The following is a 26,368-nucleotide window of genomic DNA, read 5'->3' on the forward strand; positions in this document are numbered from 1 at the left end:
GTAATATTTTTCTCACTTAAAAAATTTTCTTCAGGCAGTAATTTTAAATGGGTAAGTGAAAAATAATGCTAGAACAAATCACAGTTCTTCATAATGAGATGTGTTTCCTATCAGGGATGGTACATGTTTTAGTAAAACTAAGGAACTCTTTGTGTCTTCAAGAAATCCAAGCAATATTAAATCTCTCTTGAAACTGAGTAATCAATTATGAAATCTGTTTCTGTGTTGCTCACTATGAAAGGAGCATTTCAAGTTCATTGGCTAGTATACGAGCTGTTGTTTAGGGGATTGGCAGGAATTTTAGTCCTCGCCTTAAACAAAATGTGAGCATGATTAGCTACAGAGCTGTTTTATGTAGTGGGAGTAACATATTCCCTTGTTTGTAACCAATTAACTTATAAACAGCCCTGATGATAGATGAGACCTATCATTTACTGAGAGAACATTCATTGAAGAGCATGGTTACAATTGTGAATAAAGTCAGACAGAAGACCTTAGACTGTTTCAATAATTAAAAGATATCACCTGGACTATTGAATTAATTATGGAAAAAATATTTTAGTCATAATTTTTACATATCACATAGTCTAAGGTTATTAAAAAGAAAAATTTAACAATACTTTTGCACACTGAAAAATAAGTGTTTAAAGAGAAGAATTTACCTTATAGTTTATTGGGCTTAAAAAAACGTTTTCTAAATAGTTCACAAGCTACTCACAAAGTAATCTGAAACTTCTCCAAATTTTAAAAGAAAGTAAGCTATGGAATGTTAAATTTATAAGTTTAAAAATAAATTCATGTGTTTCCTTAGAAATATAAAATAAGGTTAAAGTGGATATAGTTATGGGTAGAAGGGCCACGTGTTTATCCTCCAAACCAGAACACTTTTTTTTTAAGGGAAATATTTTTTTTTATTAGCTTCATTTTTAATTTTAAAATCAGGTAACACTTCATTCCATAGAACAGAATCAGTTTTCCTATGAGCCAAGCACTCATCAAAAATAATTTGATGAGTTAACATCAGAGTATTCATTTTGCTTACACAAAATAAGGACAAGGAAACTTCACTATTTCACCAGTTGAGAATGGCTGTTCTCCCTCCAATCCAGATTTCTCTTGGAGGACCAAATGTGTCAGCTTGGTTTGATTGACTCCATGTTGTTGTTTTTCCTTTGGAATATTGTCTCTGTTGAAAAACTGGCTTCACAAAGAAGGTGGCAGCAGGAAAATTTCAGAATCCAAAGCTTAAAAATAAGTCTTGGGCAGTGTGGGGTTATTTTCTGTCTCTGGGAGGGATCATCTGGTGTCTGAGGCCTGGGGATAGAGGCAAAGTCCCCAGCTGCTCACCCAAGAGATGTCACTCTCAGTAGTGTCTGGTGTCCTGACCTGTGCTCACTCAGGATGACGGTAGGTAAGGAGCAGCAGGTCACAGGGGCCCCCTGACCCTCTGGGAGACAGCGCTCTCCCTGGGCAGACCCCGGGGCTGAGGGTCAGTGGCCAGGGGAGAATCATGTCAACGACTGTCCCCACCTGTGGTCCCTGAGGTCCTGGGGCAGGGATGCAGGAGGCAGCCAGTGTCACAAGACGTCCCTGTCCCCAGCCAGGCCGGCGCCGGGCTAAGTGAGGAGAAAGACGGTGTCCCTCCTCAGGGCCTGGCCCCTGCGTCTGGTCTCACTTCCTCCCCGGCACCGACTGGAAGGGGAGGAAGTGACACCCAGGGGAAGGCCGGGAAGTGAGGCCGCCTTCATATTCAAGTTCAGGGTGTGACAGCTCAGTCTGCCCCCCAACAGGCCCCATACTCGGCTCCCCTTCATGGGCCATGTCCCTTCTGAGAGTCACACCCTGCCCTTTATAGGCACAAGGACCCAGAAGTTCCAAGGACACATCCATGTTTAGGCCCTCGGATCCGGAAGTGCCTCAAGTGTGCATGTTTAGGCCCCCAGATCTGGAAGTTCCTCAGACATCCAAGTTTAGGCCACCGGATCTGGATCTGGAAGTTCCAAAGGTGCACGTCCATGTTTAGGCACCCGGATCCGGAAGTTCCTCGGGCGCACATCCAAGTTTAGGCCATAGCATCCTGAAGTGTCTCAGGTGCACGTCCATGTTTAGGGTCTAGGATCCGGAAGTTCCTCAGGCATCCATCCATGTTTAGGCCCCGGGATATGGAAGTTCCTCAGGTGCATGTCCATCTTTGGGCCCTTGGATCTGGAAGTTCCTCAGTCCTCCATGTTTAGGCTGTAGCATCCAGAAGTTCCTCAGGTGCACGTCCATGTTGAGACTCTAGGATTCGGAAGTCCTCAGGCATCCATGTTTAGGCTCTAGGATCTGGAAGTGCCTCAGGCATCCATGTTTAGGCCTCAGCATCCGGAATGCCTCAGGCATCCATGTTTAGGCCCTTGGATCTGGAAGTTCCTTAGGCGCATGTCCATGTTTAAGCCCCCGGATCCGAAAGTTCCTCAGTCCTCCATGTTTACGCCAGTAGCATCCTCAGGTGCACGTTCCCAAACACTTTTTTGAGTGTTAGAGGAGAAACAGTTCAGAGTTATTCCAGGACAACTTATGTAAACCAGGACTGTACTAGGTAATCTGGGCTATATGGTCATCTTTGTCAGATGTCTAGATGACTCAGGAAAAAAAGAGTTAGGGAGAGGTGTGAAAGTCTATCTCAAAGTTTAGTACCAAAAAAGGAACTTGAGCTGATCAGACTGAGCCCCCTAAATCTATAGATGAGAAAATGGAGGCTCAAGCAAAAGGGCCCAGATCCCCTCCCTTCTCCCTGCCTGTGCTTATATAATTTCTATTGGCAAAGCCCCTCAGCTTGAGTCTCTCCTCCTCAGGTTCATGTTGAGAAGAGGTTGGTATTTGTAGCTTAATTAACTAGCAAAGATGACATATGCTTCCAGAAATGTTTCGGTTGAATATTTATTTTATACTTGTAATGCCAATTAAGTCCTGACACGTTTTTAAGAAATGAAGGAGAAAAATCATGTGTTCCACTACATATCTAGATTTGGGTCATCTGTTTCGTAGACAGGTTGAAACTCTCCATCATCCTGAGGCTTTGCTTTGCCTCTTTACTGTGTAAATCTTTTGTTTCTTGCTTCTTACGCTTCCCTTTTTCTTCAGTCACACTTCATTTTGGTGCAGCATAGTCTCCCTGAATTCCTGAGAATGTATGCATGGGAGGCGAATATATTTTTTCTCCTTTGGCCTGAAAAAAAAAAGTCTTTATTCTCTCTGTTACTTGATTGATCACTTAACCAGCTGTTCTAGGTGGAAAATAACCTTCCCTCAGAAGGGTGAAGTAGTGGCTCTATGATCTTCTGGGTTTTGATGTTCCTTCTGAGAAGTCTGTTACAGTGTTTTCTGTTGGACAGAATAATTTTTAGCAGAGAGACTCTCCAGTCTGTTCTCTGGTTAGTTTGGTGGGGAAACTAGAAGAAGGGCCCCAAAGTCAAGTGGAATAAGGGGATTACAGGTCTCACAGTTGGGTGGGACATCCTCATCCTCTGCTTAAGTACAGCCCTTCCACTCTCAGCTGTGCTCATCTGTAAGTCCTAAATCCCTCTTCTCAGTCTCTTCAGAGTCATCTGCTGTGGCCAGTGCGCTTTGCTTGTCATGATTCCGTTTTCCACTCAGGGGCATCCCCAATTTCAGTGGTGCCTGCTGCCAATTTCTGAGCCTCTTTGTGGTTCTACTGAATGACTTGCTTCTGACAACTCCCATCCTATTCTCTTGCTGGCTTGGGCTTTATTCTCCCTTTGAGTTACCAGTCATCCCTGTGCTCTTGGCGTTCATGGGATTGTTCTATTCTTTACTCATTCCGTTTTTGAGCACCCACTAAGTGCGGAGTACTGTTCTGGTACTTAGAACACTGCATCAGAAAATAAAACAAAGATCTCTGCTTTCTTGATGCTTACATTTTAGGGATGGGTCTTGACAAACTGGTATAATTTATGAGTTAATTGTATAATTCATTAGGAGATAAGAGGGGTGCAATGGGTGGGGGAAGGCATGGTAAAAAGAATGGGAACAGGAGCCTATTTTATTTTTTATTTTATTTTTTTATAATTTTTATTGTTGGTTGTTCAAAACATTACATAGTTCTTGATATATCATATTTCACATTTTGATTCAAATGGGTTATGAACTCCCATTTTTACCCCGTATACAGATTGCAGAATCACATCGGTTACACATCCACTGATTTACATATTGCCATACTAGTGTCTGTTGTATTCTGCTGCCTTTCCTATCCTCTACTATCCCCCCTCCCCTCCCCTCCCCTCTTCTCTCTCTACCCTATCTACTCTAATTCATTTCTCCCCCTTGTATTATTTTTCCCTTTCCCCTCACTTCCTCTTGTATGTACTTTTGTATAACCATGAGGGTCTCCTTCCATTTCCATGCAATTTCCCTTCTCTCTCCCTTTCCCTCCCACCTCTCATCCCTGTTTAATGTTAATCTTCTTCTCATGCTCTTCCTCCCTACTCTGTTCTTAGTTACTCTCCTTATACCAAAGAAGACATTTGGCATTTGTTTTTTAGGGATTGGCTAGCTTCACTTAGCATAATCTGCTCTAATGCCATCCATTTCCCTGTAAATTCTATGATTTTGTCATTTTTTAATGCAGAGTAATACTCCATTGTGTATAAATGCCTTTTTTTTTTTATCCATTTGTCTATTGAAGGGCATCTAGGTTGGTTCCACAGTCTTGCTATTGTGAATTGTGCTGCTATGAACATCGATGTAGCAGTGTCCCTGTAGTATGCTCTTTTTAGGTCTTTAGGGAATAGACCAAGAAGGGGAATAGCTGGGTCAAATGGTGGTTTCATTCCCAGCTTTCCAAGAAATCTCCATACTGCTTTCCAAATTGGCCGCACCAATTTGCAGTCCCACCAGCAATGTACAAGTGTACTCTTTTCCCCACATCCTCGCCAGCACTTGTTGTTGTTTGACTTCATAATGGCTGCCAATCTTACTGGAGTGAGATGGTATCTTAGGGTGGTTTTGATTTGCATTTCTCTGACTGCTAGAGATGGTGAGCATTTTTTCATGTACTTGTTGATTGATTGTATGTCCTCCTCTGAGAAGTGTCTGTTCAGGTCCTTGGCCCATTTGTTGATTGGGTTATTTGTTTTCTTATTGTTTAATTTTTTGAGTTCTATGTATACTCTGGATATTAGGGCTCTATCTGAAGTGTGAGGAGTAAAGATTTGTTCCCAGGATGTAGGCTCCCTATTTACCTCTCTTATTGTTTCTTTTGCTGAGAAAAAACTTTTTAGTTTGAGTAAGTCCCATTTGTTGATTCTAGTTATTAACTCTTGTGCTATGGGTGTCCTATTGAGGAATTTGGAGCTCGACTTTAAATGGGATGATCATGGTAGGCTTTATTGATGCTGTTATTCCCATGTCATTTTAAAAATCCATTTACTGCCAGTTTAGTGGGGTTTTAGGAAGGAACAAATAAATTCATATATTGTTTAACACAAAGTGCCACGTCACTTGAGTTGACAGATAACCAAAAATGACAACACATGCCAAGTACTGTTTTAAGAAACAAAGATAGGTAGAGAACAGCAATGACAAAATAAAGGCTGGCCCTCATGAGATTTATGTCCTAGTTTAGGTGGATTCAGGGCAAACAAGGCAAACAATGACAAAAATACAAGATGTCAAGTGGCAATAACTGATGGAGAATACAGCAAAAGGTATATAAAGTGATGGAAAGCTGATATTGTTCTATAAGAAATGATTTCAGGTGTGATTACATATGAGAAGACACTTGAAGGAAATGAAAGCGTGAACCACAAGGACATGGAGAAGAGCTTTTCACACAGAAGAGCAGTTTCTAATGTCCTGAGGTCAATATGCATTTGGTGTGTTTCAGGACTAAAGTCCAGTGTGATGGGAGCAGAATGGTAAAGAGAAAATTATGGGAACAAGATCAGGTAACATATGTCCTCATAGACTGTAGCAAAGACTTGCATTATGAGGAGGGAGTCAGCTGGAAGAATGGAGTTTCCCGTGAACTAAGATAATGACCACAGAAGAGGCAAGGAGGGCGTGGGAGCTTGTTTAATGAAGTTAAATTTGTGCCTTTTTAAAGGTTAAATGGAAATTCACTAGCTGTTGAAGAGGAGAAATGAATGCTAGGTAAAGGGAATAGTATGAAAAAATAGAAATATGAGAAAGCAAGTCTGACTCAGGAATTAATCCAGATTGGTATTGTTGGCCACAAGGCATGTAATAAGGAGTGGTTAGAGACAAGACTAGAAAGGAAAGCAGGGAAGATATTGTGCAGGTCTTTGTAGGGTATGCTAAGGAATTTGGATTTGATTATATAATGAATGCTCTCAACCTTTTTTAGCATTACTGAAGGATGCAACATTCATCTGTTATTGAGAGAGCATGAAGCAGTTTTCATGGCATGGGAAATGTATATGGTGGACAAAAGGGGCATGGTTGAGGGGATATGATGATGTCACATATTCCCATGTTTTGATCCTTGGGTTAGTTCATGTCTTGGTTTGTTTTCTGCTGCTGTACCAGAATATCATAGGCTGAAAAAATTTATAAAGAATATAAAGTTTTTTGTCATACAATTCTAAGGTCTGGAAAGTCCAAGATCAAGGGGCCACATCTGATGATGTCCTTACTGCCTCATAACATGATAGAAAGCATCACATGGTGAGAAAGAGGCTAGAGAGAGACAGTCTGCCAAATTCTCTCTTTATAACTAACCCATTTATAAGACAATGAGCCCTCAGGATCTTATAACCTCTTAAAGTTACCACCTTTTGGTACTATCATAGTGGCAATGAATCAACATGAGTTTTGAAGGGGACATTCAAACCATAGCTCCCATTCCATAAGTACACTCTAAGGGAGAATTTCCCTCTAATTGGAAAAATCTCTGTAAGCAATGGAGAGCCAATAAAGGTTTTCTCTTCAAATAATCAAATTTTCATTATAGAAAGAAATTAGCTTTAGGGTAGTGGATGGATCCAGTGGGGGCGAGAATAAGTGGCCACATTATTCCAGTAGGAGGTACTTAAGCTCTTCAACCAAGTCTGGAGAGGAAATACTTAGGGCCCAGCTCACAGGCAAAATGTATGACCAAAGGGATGTGTATTTTGTAGAAGTACTGATCAGAAAGAGGATGAATCCAGGGTATCTAATGATGTGTATGTCTCTGAGTTCTATTTATTGTAGAAGAGCATGGTTGCCTGCCATGGCCCTGCCCCTAATCACCCTGGAGATCCCTTAATAAGTTGAAGAATACCTTCTAAATCAGAAAAGTCACAGTGCTGTCCCTGTGTATCTTTAGAAACTAGTTTGTGGGAAGCCTTTGTCATGGAATGTTCATGTGATTTCAGTGGCAAGTCCCTGTGGAAACACTAATGATTTGGAATGGGCTCCTGAGGCTTTGGTTTAAGGTAGAATTTCTTAAGGCTAGAGCTTCTAAAAACATTCCAGTCTGCCCAGCACATTCCAGATTAAACAATGAGGGATGTTTTTAGTATATATTTAGGAATTTTCTTCTGAACAAAAGAGTTTTCAATGGTTGAGACACCTTCTTTTTCTTTCAAACAAATGGAAATAGCAACTCACTAGAAATACATTTTTGTGTGAAGGGATTATGAGTTGTCTCTACTTTGTAGCTTTTAGTCTGTTGTTCACCAATTTTTGTCCACAGAGGCCTGAAATAAAATAAAATAGATCCCATTTGTTGCCTCTCTATGCAGATAATCCTGATTTCTTAACTCCTTCACCCTATTCTCTAAGGAATTTCTTTTAATGACAGAAGAATGAATCCCTGTCCTTTATTAGAGTCGTGAGGAGAAATCTTGGGGTACTGAGTATATATTTAAAGCTCTGTTTTGACACCAAAAAAAAAAAAAAAGAAAAATTTGATTATTTTCAAAGATGAATTCATAGAATTTTATCACTGTTGAATACCAATTGCATAAACAGTTTAAGACAGATTGTTATTACTGAACACTGCTGCTCTTGGGTGGTTCACACTTAACAGACCCAAAGAGGTCATAAAAATAGCAGCTTAGTCCATCTTCCCCACTAGACTATATTCCTTCATGGAAAGGATCTTGTCTCTTGCTCATTTATATACAAGGTTCTTACACAGTGCCTAGTGTATATTGTACTTGGTATTCAAAAAAATGCATGCTGAATAGACTGACTGAATGAATGGAATATGAAGACTGGTCCTATAAGACTTAACATTGAGCTTGCTACAGAGTGAATGTTTGTGTCCCTCACAATTCACCTGTTGAAACCTAATCCTGGTGTGATAGTATTAGGCGAAAGGGAACTCTGAAAGGTAATTAGCTAATGAGGGTGGGGCCCTCATGAGTGGGATTAGCAGCCTTATAAAAGAGACCCCAGAGAGGTCCCTTGTCTCTTCTGCCATATGTGGTTACACTGAAAATAGAAGCCATCTATAAACCAAAAAACTGGCCCTAATCTGTCAGCAATTTGATCTTAAACTTCCTAGCCCCCAGTACTGTAAGAAGTAAATTTCTGTTTAGTGAGTCACCCCAGTCTATCATATTTTTGTTATGGCAGCCTGAGTAAGCTAAGAGCTCTAGCTCTTGTAATGAGCTAACCTCATTAACCTCCCACATAGCTGTGAACCTTGGCCCTGTGAGATACTCCAAATAGATCCTGGAGCCTTTTCAACATTATCACCTCTGAGCTATGTGGAAGTCCTAAATTCCATCTCCAGGAAAGGGTATACTGAAAGACCGATGTTAACAAGATACACAAAAGCAGCTGCCACAAGATTGTTGTACATAGGCTGGTCCCAAGTGGGACAGAGAGCCCAGATGCCAAAGCACAACTTAAAATAACATACCATCTGCGTGGGAAGTTGTAAACCACTAGTAATCAACAGACTGTTGCTAAGCTTCAGCAACTGCCTAAGAGAGTGCCTTCTGAGTTCACAACATTGTGCAACCCAGAAAGCACCACAGGCACCTCAGACTTCCTAGAGAACACAGGACAATGCAGTGTGGGTGTCAGGATGTGGGTAGCTGCATGTTGGGGAGGCTTGGTTATTCAGCTGGCCCTTCAGCCACACCTGCACATGGATTGGCACACCAGGGCACCTCAGAGTACACTGATTTCCTGGAAAAGGCTCTGACAAAGAGTGTCTCATATAAGTTACTGTAGGTTTTTTCTAATTTCTAAATAGGATTTCTGTGTTGCACTGTGAATATTGTAAGAGTCCTTTAGATGATGAGAGGAACTTTGTGAACTCACTACTGAGAAAAAGTCATTTCTTAAAAATAAAAAATATATATGTATATATGTATGTGTGTGTATATACATATATGTTTATATATCATGTTTTATATATGTTTATATATTATATAATATATAATATAATGTATTATATATTATATAAACACATTATATATAATATTTATATATTTTATATATAAATATTTATATTTATATATTTATAATAATATCTGTTTATATATACATTTTTTTTTGGGCGGGGGGATGCCAGAGGAAAAAGTAGGGAATGAAAGAAGGATGATTTGATAATTCTGTAAGATAAACTTTTTTTTTAATGGCATATGAAGAACCTACATGTCAGGCTTATTTCATACAATGTCCTTAAATTATGAAAACATTGCCCAGTCCATTTTACACCATTCTTACATAAGAGCAAGCACACTGGATGTTGGTGATTGTAATAGCTATCTTACTGAAGCCTAGAAGAGTTCAAAGAATGTCCACAGCTCCACACTATAATGCCAGTACTAGGAAGCTAGGCTCAGAGAGATTAAGAAAATGACCACAGACACAGCCATCAATTATTATGGACTACTGTATAAAGCTCAAAACCAAAAAAAGAAAAAAAAAGTTCTGATAGTTGAATTTTAGTTATTTGAAGTGTGCAAAATGCCGAATTATAATCATTTAAAATATTGAGTGATAAGCACAGTTATATCAAAAACTCTAAATTAATCATTGCCATTTTTTACCCTTAATCTTATGAAATAAAATAACAAACGAATATTATTATTAAAGTAAATTATCCATATTAAAGATAGACTAAAGGATATCCTCATAGTTACGAATTACTACGACTATTTGCCATAGTGTAGAATTCTGCTGCACAGCCTCCAGAGACCACATGATCAGTGCAGAGATCAGACTTCTGCTTCTTGTTTCTAGTTTCATCTTGTCTCCAAACTGTGAGCCACTTTGACCTTCATAAACAAACAAACAAAAATCCCAAATGATATACTAGTCTCTGTGTCTTAATTTAATATTTATTATTCCCCACTTCGCCCTATATAAATGTTTGTGGTTTTTCAGGCTTGAAGTGAATGAAGCCACTATAACACTACAATGCTTTCCATTGGCTGACTAATGCCTTGCTTAAAGTAAATCAAGAAGGCAATATTTGGCTAGAATGATTAAACAGAGGGTGTGGGGATGTAAAAGGGGCTAAGAAATAGTTCACAACCAATAGATCATGCAGACAGCCAGTTGTTTTATTCCCTTTAAAAACAGTACTCTGAGGGCAGGGATTGTATCTCAGTGGTAGAGCGCTTGTGCACGTATGAGGCACTAGGTTCAATCCTCAGCACCACATAAAAATAAAATAAAGATATTGTGTCCACCTACAAATAAAATAAAGGTATCGTGTTCATCTACAAATAAATAAATAAATAAAACCCCAGCACTATGAGAAGGGAAAATGGAATGGCAATTTTGTTTGCTTTTATTGTTTCCTATTTTTGTCAATTAAAATGTTCTTTATAACTTTTTACTGAGTTTCGTCACTTTTTGGTCAAGATTTTAAAAATTGTTTTTACAGGTAATGTCTATTTCTAATCTTTTTTTTAAAAAAATTGACACATAATAATTGCACTTTTATATGGGATCTGATATGACAGTATATGTATACAATGTATAATGATCAGATCACAGTAATTTGCATTTCTATCACATCAAACATAATCATTTCTTTGTTGTGGGAACATTCAAAATCCTCTTTCTCAAGCTTTTTAAAAATATGTAGAAAAACATCATTAACTATAGTCATCTATTATGCTGTAGAATATGAGAACTTATTCCCTCTCTGGCTGTATTTTGTACCTGTTTATCCATCCTCTCTCTTTGTCCCTTTGCTGCTAGATTGTTGTTTACCTGTATGAAATCAACTTCTTGAGCTTCTACCTAAGACAACATGCAGATTTATCTTTCTGTGCCTGTCCTGTTTCATTTAATATAATGTCCTCCAATCTCATCCCCAAGATTATGTTATGGAGAGATGCCTCAGAAAGCACTCTTAAGTCCGAATTTCAAATCAAAAGAGAGCTTCATTTACCTGGCCAGGGACTGTCACCCACCACAGAGACTCAAGCTCTGTGGGAGGACAGCAGCTTCCTGGTCCATCCAAAGAGAGTATAAGGACAAAAACCCACAACTCAGTGACTTGCTTATCATCATGTAAGCTAGCCAATCATAGAAATTAAAACATTAATAAGTGGGACCTGTGGACTCTTGGCAGGACTGGAATTTTCCAGTCAGCAAGCAAGGGATAAACAGAAGCAAAAAAGCATTAGCTTTGCAGTTCAGTTGACCACAGTCCTGGGTTCAAGCAGGTACTACACAGTAGCATCCTGAACTTGGGCAGGGGTGGTGGTGGTGGTGGGGGCAAGAATCTACTTCAAAGTCATGTAGACCCACAAGGGCATTCACACCCAGGATGTAGCTCACCATAACCACTGCTGCATCCTGAGTAGGATACAATTTGTGGGGTACAAAGTACAGAAAGACAATTTTTTAAAATCAGAAAACATCTTTCATTTCAGTTTCTCAGAAACAGCTCTTGTAACAGTATTTTATAGAAGGCAGCAAAATGGAGTCTTAGGCCTATCTATGACAGTTCTTGCTTTATAATTGTCTTATCTCACTTATCAAAATCTTCTATCTATAATCTATATTTTTTACTAATCTATAACCTACAACTTATACTCTTATTGATTGTATTTAACAGTTCACACCACAACAATTAATTCTTTTTTAAAGCTTATTTTTTATATTTTTATTGTTTTCTTTAGTTACACATGACAGTAGAATCCATTTTGATATAATTATATAATCATGGAATATATTTTATTCTGATTAGGACCCTGTTCTTGTGGATATACATGATGGTGAGATTCACTCTGGTGTATTTATATTGTACATAGGAAAAGTTATGCATTTTTATGACTGAATAATTGTTTCTTTTCTTTAGTGAAATAGAATTGTATATTACAGAATGTTAGAATTGAAAGGGACCCTGAAGATGATCTAGTCCAGCCTTCCCATTTTACAGTAACTCCAGGCAGTTTATACATAACCAGATATATTTTGGTTATGTATGTATATAACCAAAATCCACATTGCCCACTTTGATTTTCCCAGTGCTTGTTGGACTAACCCTAGGCTGGGGTATATAGAAAATGGACTAAAACCAGTAATATAATGTCATTGTCATCAATCTGACTATTGGATTATTTTAACCCAAAATAATTTCAAATAAGTTATAGACTTTTAAATGCTTTCATTAATTTATTTCATTGAATTTAAAAGATAATATTTTGCTTACTAAACATCTGATTCTCTGGTTCCTAATGACTGAGTCAAATATTAAAGTCTTCAAAAGTATAACCTATTATAAAACAGTGAATCAGCGCCCTCTAGCACACGTCTGCATCTCCACTTAAAAAAAACCAAAAAAACAAAAAATCTTTTATAATATTTAACTGTGGAATTAAAATGTTCTTAGTACTGTGAGGAGCTTTTTTAAAAATTTTTTTAACAGTGTTGGGAATTGAACTCAGGGCCTTACACATGCTAGGCAAGTGCTATACCACTGTGCTACATGCCCACTCCTTTTTATTTTATTTTAAGACACAGTCTCACTAAATTGCCTGGGCTGACCTTGAACTTGGAACCTTGTGCCTCCTGAATAATTGGAATTATAGGCATGTGCCACCACTCCAGATTCTTATTTTAATTCTCACAAAGATTGTATAACATAGGTTAAAATGGGTCTAAGTAAATAAAAGTATTACACAATGAGTAAAGGCTACTTCAGGTGTGAGGAGAGAGCTGCAAGCAGAGAATGGCTGATACCATGGAGGGACAAAGTGGTAAATGAGCTCTCTTGGAGCTCCCAGTCTCATAGGAGACAGACCCTGGGAAGAAATGTTGCAATGGGCACATTAAGAACTACTGCACCATTATTTATTTTTAAAATGGTGTGAGAGCAAAGAAAACAGAATTGCTAGTTCTCATTGGGAGTTTTGAAGATGAAGAGAGGACATAGGGGTGATTATTAAAAGAAGATAATAGGTGTCCAGTTAAAGGACAGAACAGAGTAATGTCATTCAAGGTAACAAAGGAAGCAAGTAGGAAGGTATGGTGTTGAGAAAGAACAGGAAATGTAAAGGGATCTGTGGTGCTAACAGCCAGAGGACACAGGATGAAGTGGGGCAGAGGTTTTTGAAGCAAGAGCTTCTTCCCTGCCAAGGTATGGATATGACACTTGTTCTCCTGACAACCGAGAGCAGAGAGGTTTTCAACTAGAAAACAATGAAATTGGATTACTTCCTTTTTCTGCCTCATAAATTGAGAAATAACCCATAGTCATAAAAATACTAAGAGACACTGTATAAAGCATAATTATAAAGGAAACATCTCTGTAACACTCACAGTGGCATAGAAATATGACATTGTTCATACTCCTTTCTGCTTTCCCAATAGTAATAATTTCATTCAAGTCCTAAAGATGATAACTGTTCTGATTCTTAATCACTTTGTTTTTCTTTATCACTTCTTTCTACATCCTCAAAATATACTTTAGTTTGGACTATTTCTGAACCATTCGCAAGTGAAATCATACCAAACATTTTTTTGTGTTTGATTTTTATTAATTGATATTACATTTTAAAAACTCATCCTTGCAATCGATTGTTGCTATAGCAGTATTTGTTTGTTTATTTACATTGCTGTATAATATTCTCTTCCTTGACTCTTTTACAACTGATCTTGTCTGCTGTTGTTGGATATTTGTTTTTGCATTTTTATTTACCAGTTCTTATGTTTTATCAGTCTTTTTTTAACCATGTTTTTTCCCAGATATGAATAATACTACTACAAATTTTTATACTCTGTGTCCCATTGACATGGGCACAGCAGTCTCTAGAGTATACTTAGAGTCATTTTTAAAAGAGATTTATTTTAGAGCACCTTAAAGTGTGTGGCAAAATTCAGAGGATGGTACAGAGACTGCCCATATATTCCCTGTGCCCTACATGCACAGCCTCCTTTATAGCAACATCCCCCACCAGATAAGTACATTTGTTACAATTGATGAACCTGCATTGACATGGGTTTTTATAAATGTATAATGATATATATCTGCCATTGTAATATATCCAGAATCTTCCTTCACACTCTACAACTGAACTACAACCGCAGTCCCCTATCATCCAGACTAGTTTCGCCTACCTTAAATTTTTTCTGTGCTCTGCCTATTCATTCTTTCTTCCCTCTTTGGCAACCACCATTTATTACCTCTGGAGCTTTCCAGAATGTCATGTAGTTGAAATCATATAGCATGGAGGCTTTTCAGATTGGCTTCTTTGACCTAGTAAGTGCATTTAAGTTGCCTCAAGTATTCCCATGACTGGAGAGCACGTTTCTTTTTAGAATTGAATAGTATTCCATTGTTTAGATGTAGCACACTTGTTTATCTTTTACTTACTGAGGAGTGTCTCAACTGCTTCCAAGTTCCAGTAGGAATGAATAAAGCTACTATAAATATTCATATGCAAATTTCATGTACCTACTTTGGGTAGGTACCCAAAGGATGAGATTACTGAGTCGTAAGGTAAGAGTGTTTTAGTTTTGTAGGAACTACCAAACTGTCTTCCAAAGTGGCTGTACTACTTTGCATTCCCAATAGCAGTAACTCATTCGAATTTTTGAAGAAGTTGATTCTGATCGGACTGTGTGGCATAAACTGCAGTGGAGTGAGGTAATGAGGAGCTGGTCCACATGTGTAGAGGAGAGATCCAAACTTAGGGACAGTCTTGGAGCAGAATTACATTGCAGAGAAATGGAGTGACTCCTACTGGTGACCCTGAGTTTCCTAACGTAAAAGACCTTAAAGTTCCAGAGAAAAAAAATAATAGTAGGGTAAAATGAGTTCTATTTTGAGTTTGAGGTGGCTGGTTGGCTTGTAAGTGAAGACATCTACCAATCAATCTACAGATGCACCTAGAAACATCCATGTACAACTTAGGGAAGGGAGGGCTGGAGATGAAGATTTTAGAATGTTAACATCCAGTTGGTTATCAAAGCCATTGGAAAGGAGAATAACCATAAATTGCTAACACCTTTTGAACACTCACTATGTGCTAGGCACTAACATAAGAATGTTATACCTATCAACTCATTTAGTCTTCCCAACAATGTTTTCATTTTACAGATGAGAGAATTGAGACACACAGAGAGAATTCACTTACCCAAGTTCACATATCTAGTTAGTGGTGCAGCCAAGAGGAGATTATTCAAGGAGTGTATGTAGAAAGGACTAAACTTTTGTGAGCAGCAATATTAATAGTTGGGAAGGGGTGGGAGAACCTGGAAAGGAGACTTGGATGAATAGTCACAGAGTTAGGCGGAGAGCCAGAAGACTGTCAAACTTGGATTAGTTTAATAAGGTAAGTACTGCAGGTGCCTGGCACTACCGCAGGAAGTCAGGTAGAGTGCCAAAGTAGTCACAGAGAGTAAAGCTCTGAGTCTAGCTGTGAACAAAACTTACTTAGGTTTGATTCAGTGCTTCCAAGAAAGGAAGTGAAACCTCTTAAGGAATCTAAAAATAAAATATGGAAAAATAGTTATTGCTCTTTGGTTGCTTCCTACAGCTAAAGTAAAAATAAATATTCCTCTGTTAAGTAATTCAGTAATGTGTGGGTATGGAAAGATGGAGAAATAGGGGAGATGGCAGGGAAGACAACTGTGCTGAGTAAACAAGACCAAAGCACCTGACCTGACAGGAGGAAGTTGTGGGAGATTCCCTGCTTTACCCATGTCTGCAGCTCCACCCTCCCTCACTGTGTCTAGTTGACCCTAATGAAAGTGGGAGGCAGTGGGTGTCCATGAGGCTCTTCAGCTGCACCTAGAACCTTCCCCACAGCTGACTTCTTCCTGGTTTTGTCCTGACCTGCTCTGGATAGGCTGTTTGCTGTTGGTCACAAGATGCCTTTGTTGTTCTGAGCTGGGTCATGCTCAGACAGGCAAGACAGCTGCAAAAGGGGTCAAGTTTTGAGATGGATGAAACAGGCATAATGCTAACTACAGGAAGAGAAGAGAAAATTCAAGTCTTTTTTTCACTCATTCACTTATTCAATCATGTAATTGATTCATTCATTATTTCTACAAATATTTATTAAACATTTACAATATCCTAGGTGCTATGATAGTACCTGAGTAGAAAAAAAAGGGATTAAGTCAGGAATGATTATTGCCCTCATGTCACTTAAAATCTAATTGGGAAGATAAACAAAAGGTAGTAAACAGGAAATAAAAGATTATAAAACTGTCACATGTATAAGGAAACAAATATGTGGCAAAGAAGTTCAAGGAGTGGGTAAGGACTATGAACAAAGACTGCACTGGAGACTCCCCGTACTCACCCAACCCAGTGCCCTTTGCTATGAAGGCACAAGAAAGGACAGTACTTCCCCTTTTCCTCACAGGCTGCTGGAGTCTTGGGGCTAGTTCTGTCCAGACACTGGGATTTGAAGCAGTGTGCTTCCATAATGAGGGTGAGGAGTGTGGCAACCAGTGGTTGACAGCATAGAAATTGATAATGAAGGCTAGATAGATGAAAGTTCTCCTTAGGTGGTGGTTGGTAAAACCACTTTCTGTATGAAATTGGAAGGAAGATTATGTAGGTAAAGAAAATGTGATTCTAGGGGGAAAACAATGTCTCTAGTGTGTGTTCCTACAAGTGTGTGTTATCTATGGACTAGGTTTTGGCAAGATTTTATAAACTCAAAAAGAATTAGCTGGTTTGTAAGCATATACGAAAAAGAGAGATTTAAGAAATTGGGGCCTTCCAAAATTGGAGGTCTAGACATTGGAAACTTAGACTCCAAACACTTAGAAATTGATAAAGCCTTGAAAGACAAAGTCCATTAAAACAAACCTGTGGAAAGATCAAATTAACAGTGTGGCTTCTACATTTATTGGTAATGCTTCTCTGTAGATTAAAACTGTTAGGACAGATAACATTAAGGTATTGGATTGGGTAAATATTCAGGCAAAGATTCAATTAGGATGTAGCTTTTCCACAGAAAATCATGGACTCATGTAGACTCAGGGTATCTGTAAAGGCAAAAGATACAGAAAATGGGTCAAAACCAATCTCAGAAGCAAATTTCCAAAAGGACAGTGGAATGTTGGCAAGTATAGTTAACCAAATTCAAAGGGATAAAAAACCTTACTAAATTTCAGTTGAGATTTAAACCAAAGGAATCATAAGCCCAAGTGTATCTATGGTCTTTGAACAAAAAGGACCTGGACCAAAAAAAAAAAAAATGCTCAGACCCCAATAAGGGCATGTACATGCAGCCAAGGAACACAACAGAAGGAGACACTCCAGGTATTGGAAGACTTATAATCAAGAAACATTTTGGACCTCAAGTGTAGGGATCTTTGCAGCTTTTGCTGAGGGGCCATTTCAGAATTGCAACAGGTTAGTGCCTGCCACCACCTTCCATTTTCTCCTTTCAGAATGGGATATTTCCCATGGTTGCGCTGGCCCTGACCCTCCACTATGCATTTTCTTCAGGGAATGGATTAATCTATCATTATTAGTTCATAGCTCTAATATGAACCTCTTGACTTGTGGTCAAGAGGACCACAAGAAGACCTGAAGTACAGACTACCACACGTAGTGAACTTCCTACAATGACCAGTTTGGATTTTAGTCTTTATGGAAGGAAGTTAGTGGGTTCTGTGTGTGTGTGTGTTGGGGGGCGGGGGTGTTGAAAAACGAAACAGAAGATAGACACTGCAATAGACACTAGTGATGGCTCCATTCTTTCTGGCCAATGGGCAAGTTATGTGTCCTTGCTCCCATGCATAGACTGTGCTGAAGTATTAATGACTGCCAGGATACCTACTAGCACTCTTCCTACTGTGACAATCATGGAGAATGTGACACTTAATTTTGGTTTTCAACTTGACTGGACTGAGTAATGTCTAGAAAATTGGTAAAACATACTTCCAGGTGTGTCTGAGAGTGTATTTCCAGAGAAAATTGGCATGTGTGTGGGAAGACCTGCCTGAACATGGAGGCACCATCTGCTAGGCTAGGGTCCCAGAGGAACCAAAAAGTGGAAGGAGGTAAGCTAACATGCTCAACCCTTCTTCAACTGGGATGTTTTTGCTGCTGCTATTATTACCTGTGGACATCTGATTCCAGAGTCTTCAAACTTTGCACAAGGACTTGCAACAGAGTTCTCAAGGTGCTTTTAGGCCTTTGGCCTCTGACTAGGGCTGCATCATTGATCTTTCTTGTTCTGAGGCTTCCAGCTCCATGGAGGGAGGAGCTTCAAGTTTCCCTGGCTTTCCAGCTTGCAGATTCCCATTATGGGGCTATTTAGCCTCTGATCATATAAGTCAATATAATAAGCCCCCATACATACTAATAGAATGTATCATCATGAATTATATCACTTCTATTCTTCCAGCGATCTCTGACTAATTCAGAGAATGAGAGAGGCATTGGGTTGAAATGGAGGTACTAATTATTCAAAGTAGCATAGAGAATAGGTGCACCGGAACATGACTTGGAAGTGAGAAATTAAATTAATTGTATTAAGCTACCAAGATCGACGGTGGTTATTGCAGCATAGCATAGCCTAAACTATCTAATAGAGAAAGCTTCTTTGAGATATTTAAACTAACACTTAATTGATAAAGAGGAACTAACAGAGAATATCCTAGGAAGAGGATGATTTATATGAAAAAAATGTTAAGAAAGAGCTCATTGTGTTGGTGTTGATGTCCTAGAAGTAGAAAGTAGAACAGTGGTTGTCAGAGGCACAAGTAGCTAGGGGATGTGGGGGAATGGGGAGGTGTTGGTCAAAAGATATAATTACAGGGCCCCCGGGGGCTAGGGGAAGATGATAGGTGGGAAAGGGAAGAGAAATGGAAATGACTACTAACTGTCATGGAGTCTCTTTTTTATGTGGTGAAAATGTACTAAAATTGATTATGGTGATGGTTGCATGTGGTGATGGGTTAGTATGTTCAGTTTTGTGAATATACTAAAATTATTGGATTATACACTTTAATTGGTTGAATTGTATAATACATGAATTATGTCTCAATAAGGCTAGTTTAAAAAAAAACTTAAGATAATAACGTGTCCCAGACTTTCAAATCCCTTGCTTAACATGAAAAATATACATATTCCCAACATGCAGGAAGAGGGCTAGGGATGTAGCTCAGCCAACATAGCATATGCCTAGGAAGCATGAAGCCTCGTTTGATTCCAAGCACCACAAGGAAAAAAAAAAAAAAACACATACAGAAAGATATTCTTCTCTGAGTAGGAATGTCATAGCAGTCATATTCCAAGCAGGGAGGATACCACAGTTGTGAGTTCTCATGAGAGCTACAGAGAATAAGGATTGGGAACCAGCTCCCTGGAAGATAAATGTAAGAACTTACAGAATCACAGAGTTCTATGTATTTCCTTTCAAGGGTTTCTTTTAATTTTTTTTTCTGAGAAATTGTGGTTTCTGACACCCATTCCTGACATTGCAAATGATAGTGTTGAAAAACAATGTCCCACAAAGAAAATGAAACAAACCCCATAAACATTGGTTTTCTGGTGTGCTTAACATGAGAATCTCCCACTCACTTCTCAAAAGCTAAAGAAAAGTGGCATCAGAATCAGATTTTTTAAAAAGTTCTTTTAAACATTATTATTTTAAACATTATGTAGTCTACTCTCAAAGAAGAATTCTTGAATCCTCTCAACACCACTAGTATGTTAGTCTGTTTTCACTGAGTGTTGAGATACTCAGCAGCGTCCTCTTAGCACACAAATTAGACATGAAGAACTGGGAAATTTTTAATAGACCCATAACTGGAATTACCCACTGATCTGGAGATGTCAGAGGTGGGTAGCAGTGTCCTAGAGTCAATGTCAGTGCTGAGAGAAAATTCAGGCCTGACTTGCAGAACCTGGACTCTCAACAGTTGAAGAAACCTGTAATGAGTATAAAATGGTGACCAGCATCTGAGACAGATGTTATTCCGGAGACACAAAAATAGCAAACCCAGGAGGTGTTGTTTAGATACATAAGATGACAGGACAGTATGTCAGGATGCAATTCATTCTGTGAAGAATTTCTATAGCAGAATTAAAAATGATATATTCTGGTCTGTGAAGCCCCTAAACCTGACCTTCTGCTTGCAGCTCTGTCTTCATGACATGTCCTCTTGCCTCTCTACCCTCTATGCTCACACCATGCTGACCTTTCAGACCAAGCTCTTTGTCATAAATATTAGATGTCATCTCCTCACAGAGCTTTTCCTTATGACACGCTAACATTTCATATCCTTTTCATTCCCTGAATACTTTAGAACTCTCTCTGCCTTAGTGCTACACGCTCAAGGAGAACAGGACACCTGTTGATAAAGAGGAACTAACTAATTCATTTGGCTAACAAATGAATTAATTTAGTTGAGGGACAGGACTAACAGAAGTTTTTGTAGCTAAACATACATGAAACCGAAGACTTGACTAAAAAATAGCAGAAGTGTGTCACCTTAATTCAAATCTTAATAAATGAAGAAATGAAGACAGGTGGTAGGGGTGAAGTAGAGGGAGGGATGGTGCTGAATGACTTGAGCCTTGCGGGAGAATAAACTACAGTTCTCTGCACAAAAATTGTGGATTTGTTTCTATTGGAGTATGGGAAGTGTGGAGGAGAGAGAAAACATCTTAGAGGAGTGAGATGGGTGAAGAAGTGTCTACCAGTAAGAGGAGAGTTACCCAAGGCACAAGGGAAGGAAGGAAGGGTTTTTGAAGATGGAGGATCACAGAGATAAGTCATAGCAAAAGTGATTCTCCTCAAACATGCAAACTTGCTGCAAGTTTACACGATGCCTGGTCTAATCTCAGAGAATAGGGCCCCAACTATCAGAATCTGGAGTCAGCGTCTAAATACACAGAAAAAATAGGTATTTATCACATCACTATGGAAGTTCTGATGTAGGTACTATGCTGGGCACTGGTCAGGGTGGTGAGAGGAAGTAATAAGATGACAAGTGGAAGTAAGAAAAGAATCCTATGTTTCTTGCCCCTTCTATAGCAAATCACTTCGTTCTATAGGATACTTATTTTTTCCTAATAGAATTAAGCAAACTTAATAGATGGATGCCAATAGCAACTAGTTCATAGAAAACTGTCCAAATGAACTTTGGATCTGAATACCCTCCTTGTAGTTAGGTACACAACTTAGAGACACACCAATTCTCTAAAGCAGTAGAGAGTCATCAAGTAATCCTCCATCTGAAACTGAGCATTCATTTGTATTTTTGTTATTGTGTAGTTTTTTTTCTACTCCCAAAGGTGCAGTTTAAGCATTAATCCCTCACATTGAGCATTTAATTAATGACAAACCTTTTATGTTACAGCACTTTAGATATGCTACTCAATTACTCATCTCAACAATCTTAAATGGACACTATTATCCTTCTATGACAGATGAGGATGTGTCACAACACACGACAACACGTTAGGGTCACTCCAAGTGAATTTTGGCAGAATAAATAAAGACAAGGACACATAAAGTAAATTTTCTTTGGGTTTAGTGACCGCTCCTCAGCCACAGCTCCCACAAGGGAGGCAAGGGAGGCAAGAAAGAGAAAGAACATGCCTTGAACCCAGGTTTTACTGGGAAGAAGCCATTCAAATGAGGCAAGGGGTCAGGTTTCAGGGGGTTGAGTCTAGCTTCTTGCTGTCAGCACATTGTCTGACATCTTGGAAGATCACGTCCATCTCATGTGCTGTGTGATGATCAAAGGCAGGACAAACGAAGGGGACACATTATGTGCACAGCCCAGACAGAGCAGCATTATCAGTCCAGTCTGCTTTGTGCGCTCAAAATGCTCACAGCTCACACACACAGCCCATGGGTGGCTCACCACAAGGATGCTGAGTCTTAGAGAAGCTAACTTGTTGAACACATAAAGTGACACACAGTCCCAATGCACCTAACTTCAGGCCCATGTTCTTTCAAGTGTAACTCACCTCACTTTGAAACCAAAGTAAGGATCAGTGTCACGGAAGTGGTTACAGTTTGTGTCAGAGCAATGCTGTCTTGAGAAAACTGAAGGCAGAGCAAACAACGTATTAGATGTAGCTGGAGTTTGATTTTTTTGTTGTTGTTGTTGTTCTACTAATGATCTTTGAACAACCATTTATCCTCTCTGTGCTGATCAACTTGGTGGTCACAGAGTAACAATTTGACACTCCCCCAGAAACTGACAGTGTTATGGCATATCTGAAAAAAATCATACTTATTGCATTGATGAGTAAATGAATTCAATATATTCAGTCTAATGCCATGTGGGAGATTAGGAGAGAAGAGTTCATATGAAGGAAGCTAGTGGTTCTATTCAGGAAGGGGACAGAATAACATGGAAGTACTAGAACTTGACTTTGTTCTGGGTTGTGGTGTGATTTAGTTTATGAAAGAAAAAAACTTGTCTTCAAACGTTTCCTGAAAATGATCAGTACTTTTGGAATTGAAAGTTGGCTTAGAAACTAGGATGACTATAATATAGAGGAAATTCTGGGGGTTTTCTCCCCCTTTTTTGCTCAGTGACTGCTTTGATCAGAAAGGGCAATGAAAGTGCCCTTGTTTGCTGTCTGACTGAAGGAAACAAAGATAATGACCAATTGAACAGGGCTGTTCTTCTGACAGAGTTCCTGAGTTGGAGGAGAAAGCTAACAGGTGCTTCTGCCTTTAGAAAGGGTTGGGTACTGGGGAGATCAAAGTCAACAGGGGTAGTATATAGCTTTGTCAGCCAGAGCTGGTTTTGTTGAAGTGAGAAAGTGAAACCTCAAAAGACCTGAGAAGCCCTCTTCCCTTTTTGAAAGCTGCTTCTCAGCAGAATTTGGAAAGCCCCAGACCCAGTTCACACAATTCATCTGACAAACAGGGCAGCAAAGTGACAGAAACTTCTGGGCCTGTCTACGGCTCCCTAGGTTAGGAGAAGCCATGGAAAAGTTTAAGACAGTGCTGGACCTGCACCTCAAGTACAGTAGCGCGCTGGGTTATGGCCTGGTGACACTGTTGACGGCAAGCGGGGAGCGCATCTTCTCCACTGTGGTGTTCCAGTGCCCCTGCAGCGCCACCTGGAACCTGCCCTATGGCTTGGTCTTCCTGTTGGTGCCAGCGCTTGTGCTCTTCCTCCTGGGCTATATGTTGAGCTCTCGCACGTGGCGCCTACTGACCGGCTGCTGCGCGCCCGGCGCCCGTGTGAGGTGCAGCTCCGGGCTGCGGGGCGCGCAGGTGTTCGCGCAGATCAGCGTGGCTGCAGCGCTCGCACCCCTCACCTGGGTGGCCGTGGCGCTGCTTGGGGGCTCATTCTATGAATGCGCAGCCAGCGGGAGCAAGGTCTTGGAGCAGTACCTGTGCGGAAACCGCACAGGCTGCACCGACCAGCTACCGCTGGTTCCCTGCAGCAAGGACCAGAAGTCCGACCTCCAAGACCTCCTGAAGGAACTCAAGGCTCAGTCGCAGGTCAGGCGCTGGCGCTGGACGCGGGTTGGGAGGAGCAGGAGGGCGACCTCGTGAAGGAGAATTCAGTGACTTTTCTCCAGACAGATGTCACCCAAAGAGAAGCTGGAATAGCGCCTGTTTCTAACGTACCCATAGGCAAGTATTCAATAAAACCAACGAAAAGGAGAAAAAGCACTCATATAGTACTTGGCGCTGTGGTGAAAGGTGGAGGGTGACAGTAGGCATGCCCCGGCTGCGCTGGGTCCTTTACCACCTAATTATTCTCACAACTTTGCAGGAGTATTATTATCTCCTTTGTAGAGCGAAAACTGAGAATCTATGTTAAGTTGTCTGGGCAGGAGAAAGCAGCAGAATTATCACAATTAAATGGGTCTGTACAATAAAATGGGTCTGCCTGACCTAAAGCCACCAGCCACGCTGCCTCTGGGCTTATAAAGCTCAGAGGTTCTGTAGAGTGTTCATTTGTAGGAAATCCACATTTTGAGTTCTAGGGGGAGTGACAGACCTATGGGCTCCTTCTGGGTCCCTGACATGACTTGGCCTGTGCCTGACTTTCCTAGTAAGCAATTGTACTGAGGAGTTGGGGAAGTTTCTGCCATTCCTTAATCTTAAGGGGTTAAGACTTAAAAGACTGTTGCCTTGTTCACCATGCTAGCTGGTGAGTAATTTAAATTTTATCTGAGGATTTGTAAGTTTGTTTTTGTTTCTGAAGAGTGACTAAAAATTGCTATTTATTGTGTTTTTTTAAGGTGCTGGGCTGGATCATCATAGCAGCTGTTATTATCGTCGTTGTGATATTTACATCTGTCTGCCGATGCCTGTCTCCAGTTAGTTTTCTGCAGCTGAAATTTTGGAAAATTTATTTGGAGAATGAGCAGGAGATCTTTAAAAGTCAAGCCAAGGAGCATGCCACTGAATTGGCAAAAGAAAATATTAAATGTTTCTTTGAGTGCTCACATCCAAAAGAATACAACACCCCAAGTATTAAAGACTGGCAGCAAATTTCAACACTGTATACTTTCAATCCAAAGGACCAGTACTACAGCATGTTGCACAAATATGTTAACAGAAAGAAGGAGAGTGACAGTATCAAATCTTCTGAAGGAGATGTAATGCTTCCTGTTCTTGGCTTTGTAGATTCTTCTGGTATAAATAGCTCTCCTGGGTTGTGACCTTATAAATGAATAGATAAAAAGTTCTTTTGAAATATTGAATTATTTGCTTCATAAAAAACCATTGATATTATTTATGGCTATTTTCTCCCCTTTTAAATTGTAGGATTTTAGATCTGAATTGAAATATTAATCTCTTTATTATATGAATTACTAAACAAACAACTGAGAAAAAATGATTCACCCAAAATGATGAACAGAGACTACATTAGAAGTCTTATATCCCTATTCTAGGGTTCTTTTCAAATAAAACATTTTGGTCTTTTAAAAGCAATAGTTATTGCTTTCAGTAGTGAGAAAAATGAAACAGTTCAGCTTCAGACTTTTCTGTTAAGTTATCTGATGTTAGTTGAAAATTCACTTCCTTGCCAATAGCAGCTTATTAGGAACCTAAAAATTGTGACATTCTAACCTGCTTGTACCATTGTGGAGAACAGTGACCTGGGTCATGGTTTTTGACTGTCTCAGAGCTGTGGCTGTGCTTTGCTCTGGGAACTTTCTGTGCAAAGGTGCAGGACAAGATTGCTCAGTTGCTATATGATGCCTTGCCTGAGGAAGTTCTGTGCAAAGGCATGGAATTATATCAGTCTTGACTTTGAGCTCAGACACCAGCTGACAGGGATAGAGAATTCTGAGCATAACAAGATAATTACAATTGCTTTTAAGCCCTGTGAACTTCAAGCCTGCCTGCTTTGCAGAAACTTTCCTACAGAAAACCTTTTGATGATAAAACTTATATAATAAACGTGCTGCGCTAGGTCTGGGTCACTGTTCCTCCATCAGAGGTCGGTGTCCCACCTGGTCCCAGCTTTCTCTTTGTAAATGTTTGTGTGTCTTTCTTAATCCCCTGTTGCCCCTCACAGGTTTCTAGAGTTCAGCTGTGCAGGTTGCAGCATACTGTAATGTAAGTCCAGCATGCTGGACTTCTAGTCAACCCTTCTGTGGTCTTTCAAATATAACAGCATTTTATGGCTCTAATATGGTTACTATATAAAAATTAACCATGAAAAGGAAAATTTTCAAAAAACATAAAGTTGGAAAAGTAATTTAGGATAACTGCAGGCAATAACTATTGCTTTTAGTTTGTAAGATCCGAGGAAACATTTTCAAGCTATTATGATAAGTTTAAAATATGTACAACAGTAGAGAGGGTAGTATTATGAACCCCCTACCCAGTCATACAGCAGCTTCAGCAGAGAAGGAAAGGCAAATAAAATCCATGCCATACAAATAATTACTGGAAAAAAATGCAAATTGTGATTTGATTTAGAGTAGGGAAGGAAGAGGTTGGAGAAAGTCTTGAGAAACTGAAATCTG

General features: G+C 39.5%; 1 protein-coding gene across 1 annotated transcript; it reads left to right on the top strand.

The window, feature by feature from the left end:
* Window positions 1–23,150: 23,150 nt before the first annotated feature.
* Window positions 23,151–25,874, top strand: Calhm6 (calcium homeostasis modulator family member 6). Its single transcript, XM_015500463.2, has 2 exons — window positions 23,151–23,879; window positions 24,629–25,874. The coding sequence occupies exons 1-2, from the start codon at window positions 23,355–23,357 to the stop codon at window positions 25,049–25,051; spliced, it is 948 nt and encodes a 315-aa protein (XP_015355949.1). The 5' UTR covers window positions 23,151–23,354; the 3' UTR covers window positions 25,052–25,874.
* Window positions 25,875–26,368: the final 494 nt, after the last annotated feature.

This window comes from Marmota marmota, unplaced genomic scaffold (genome assembly GCF_001458135.2).
Source record: "Marmota marmota marmota unplaced genomic scaffold, marMar, whole genome shotgun sequence".
In the NCBI taxonomy this organism is placed as follows: domain Eukaryota; kingdom Metazoa; phylum Chordata; class Mammalia; order Rodentia; family Sciuridae; genus Marmota; species Marmota marmota.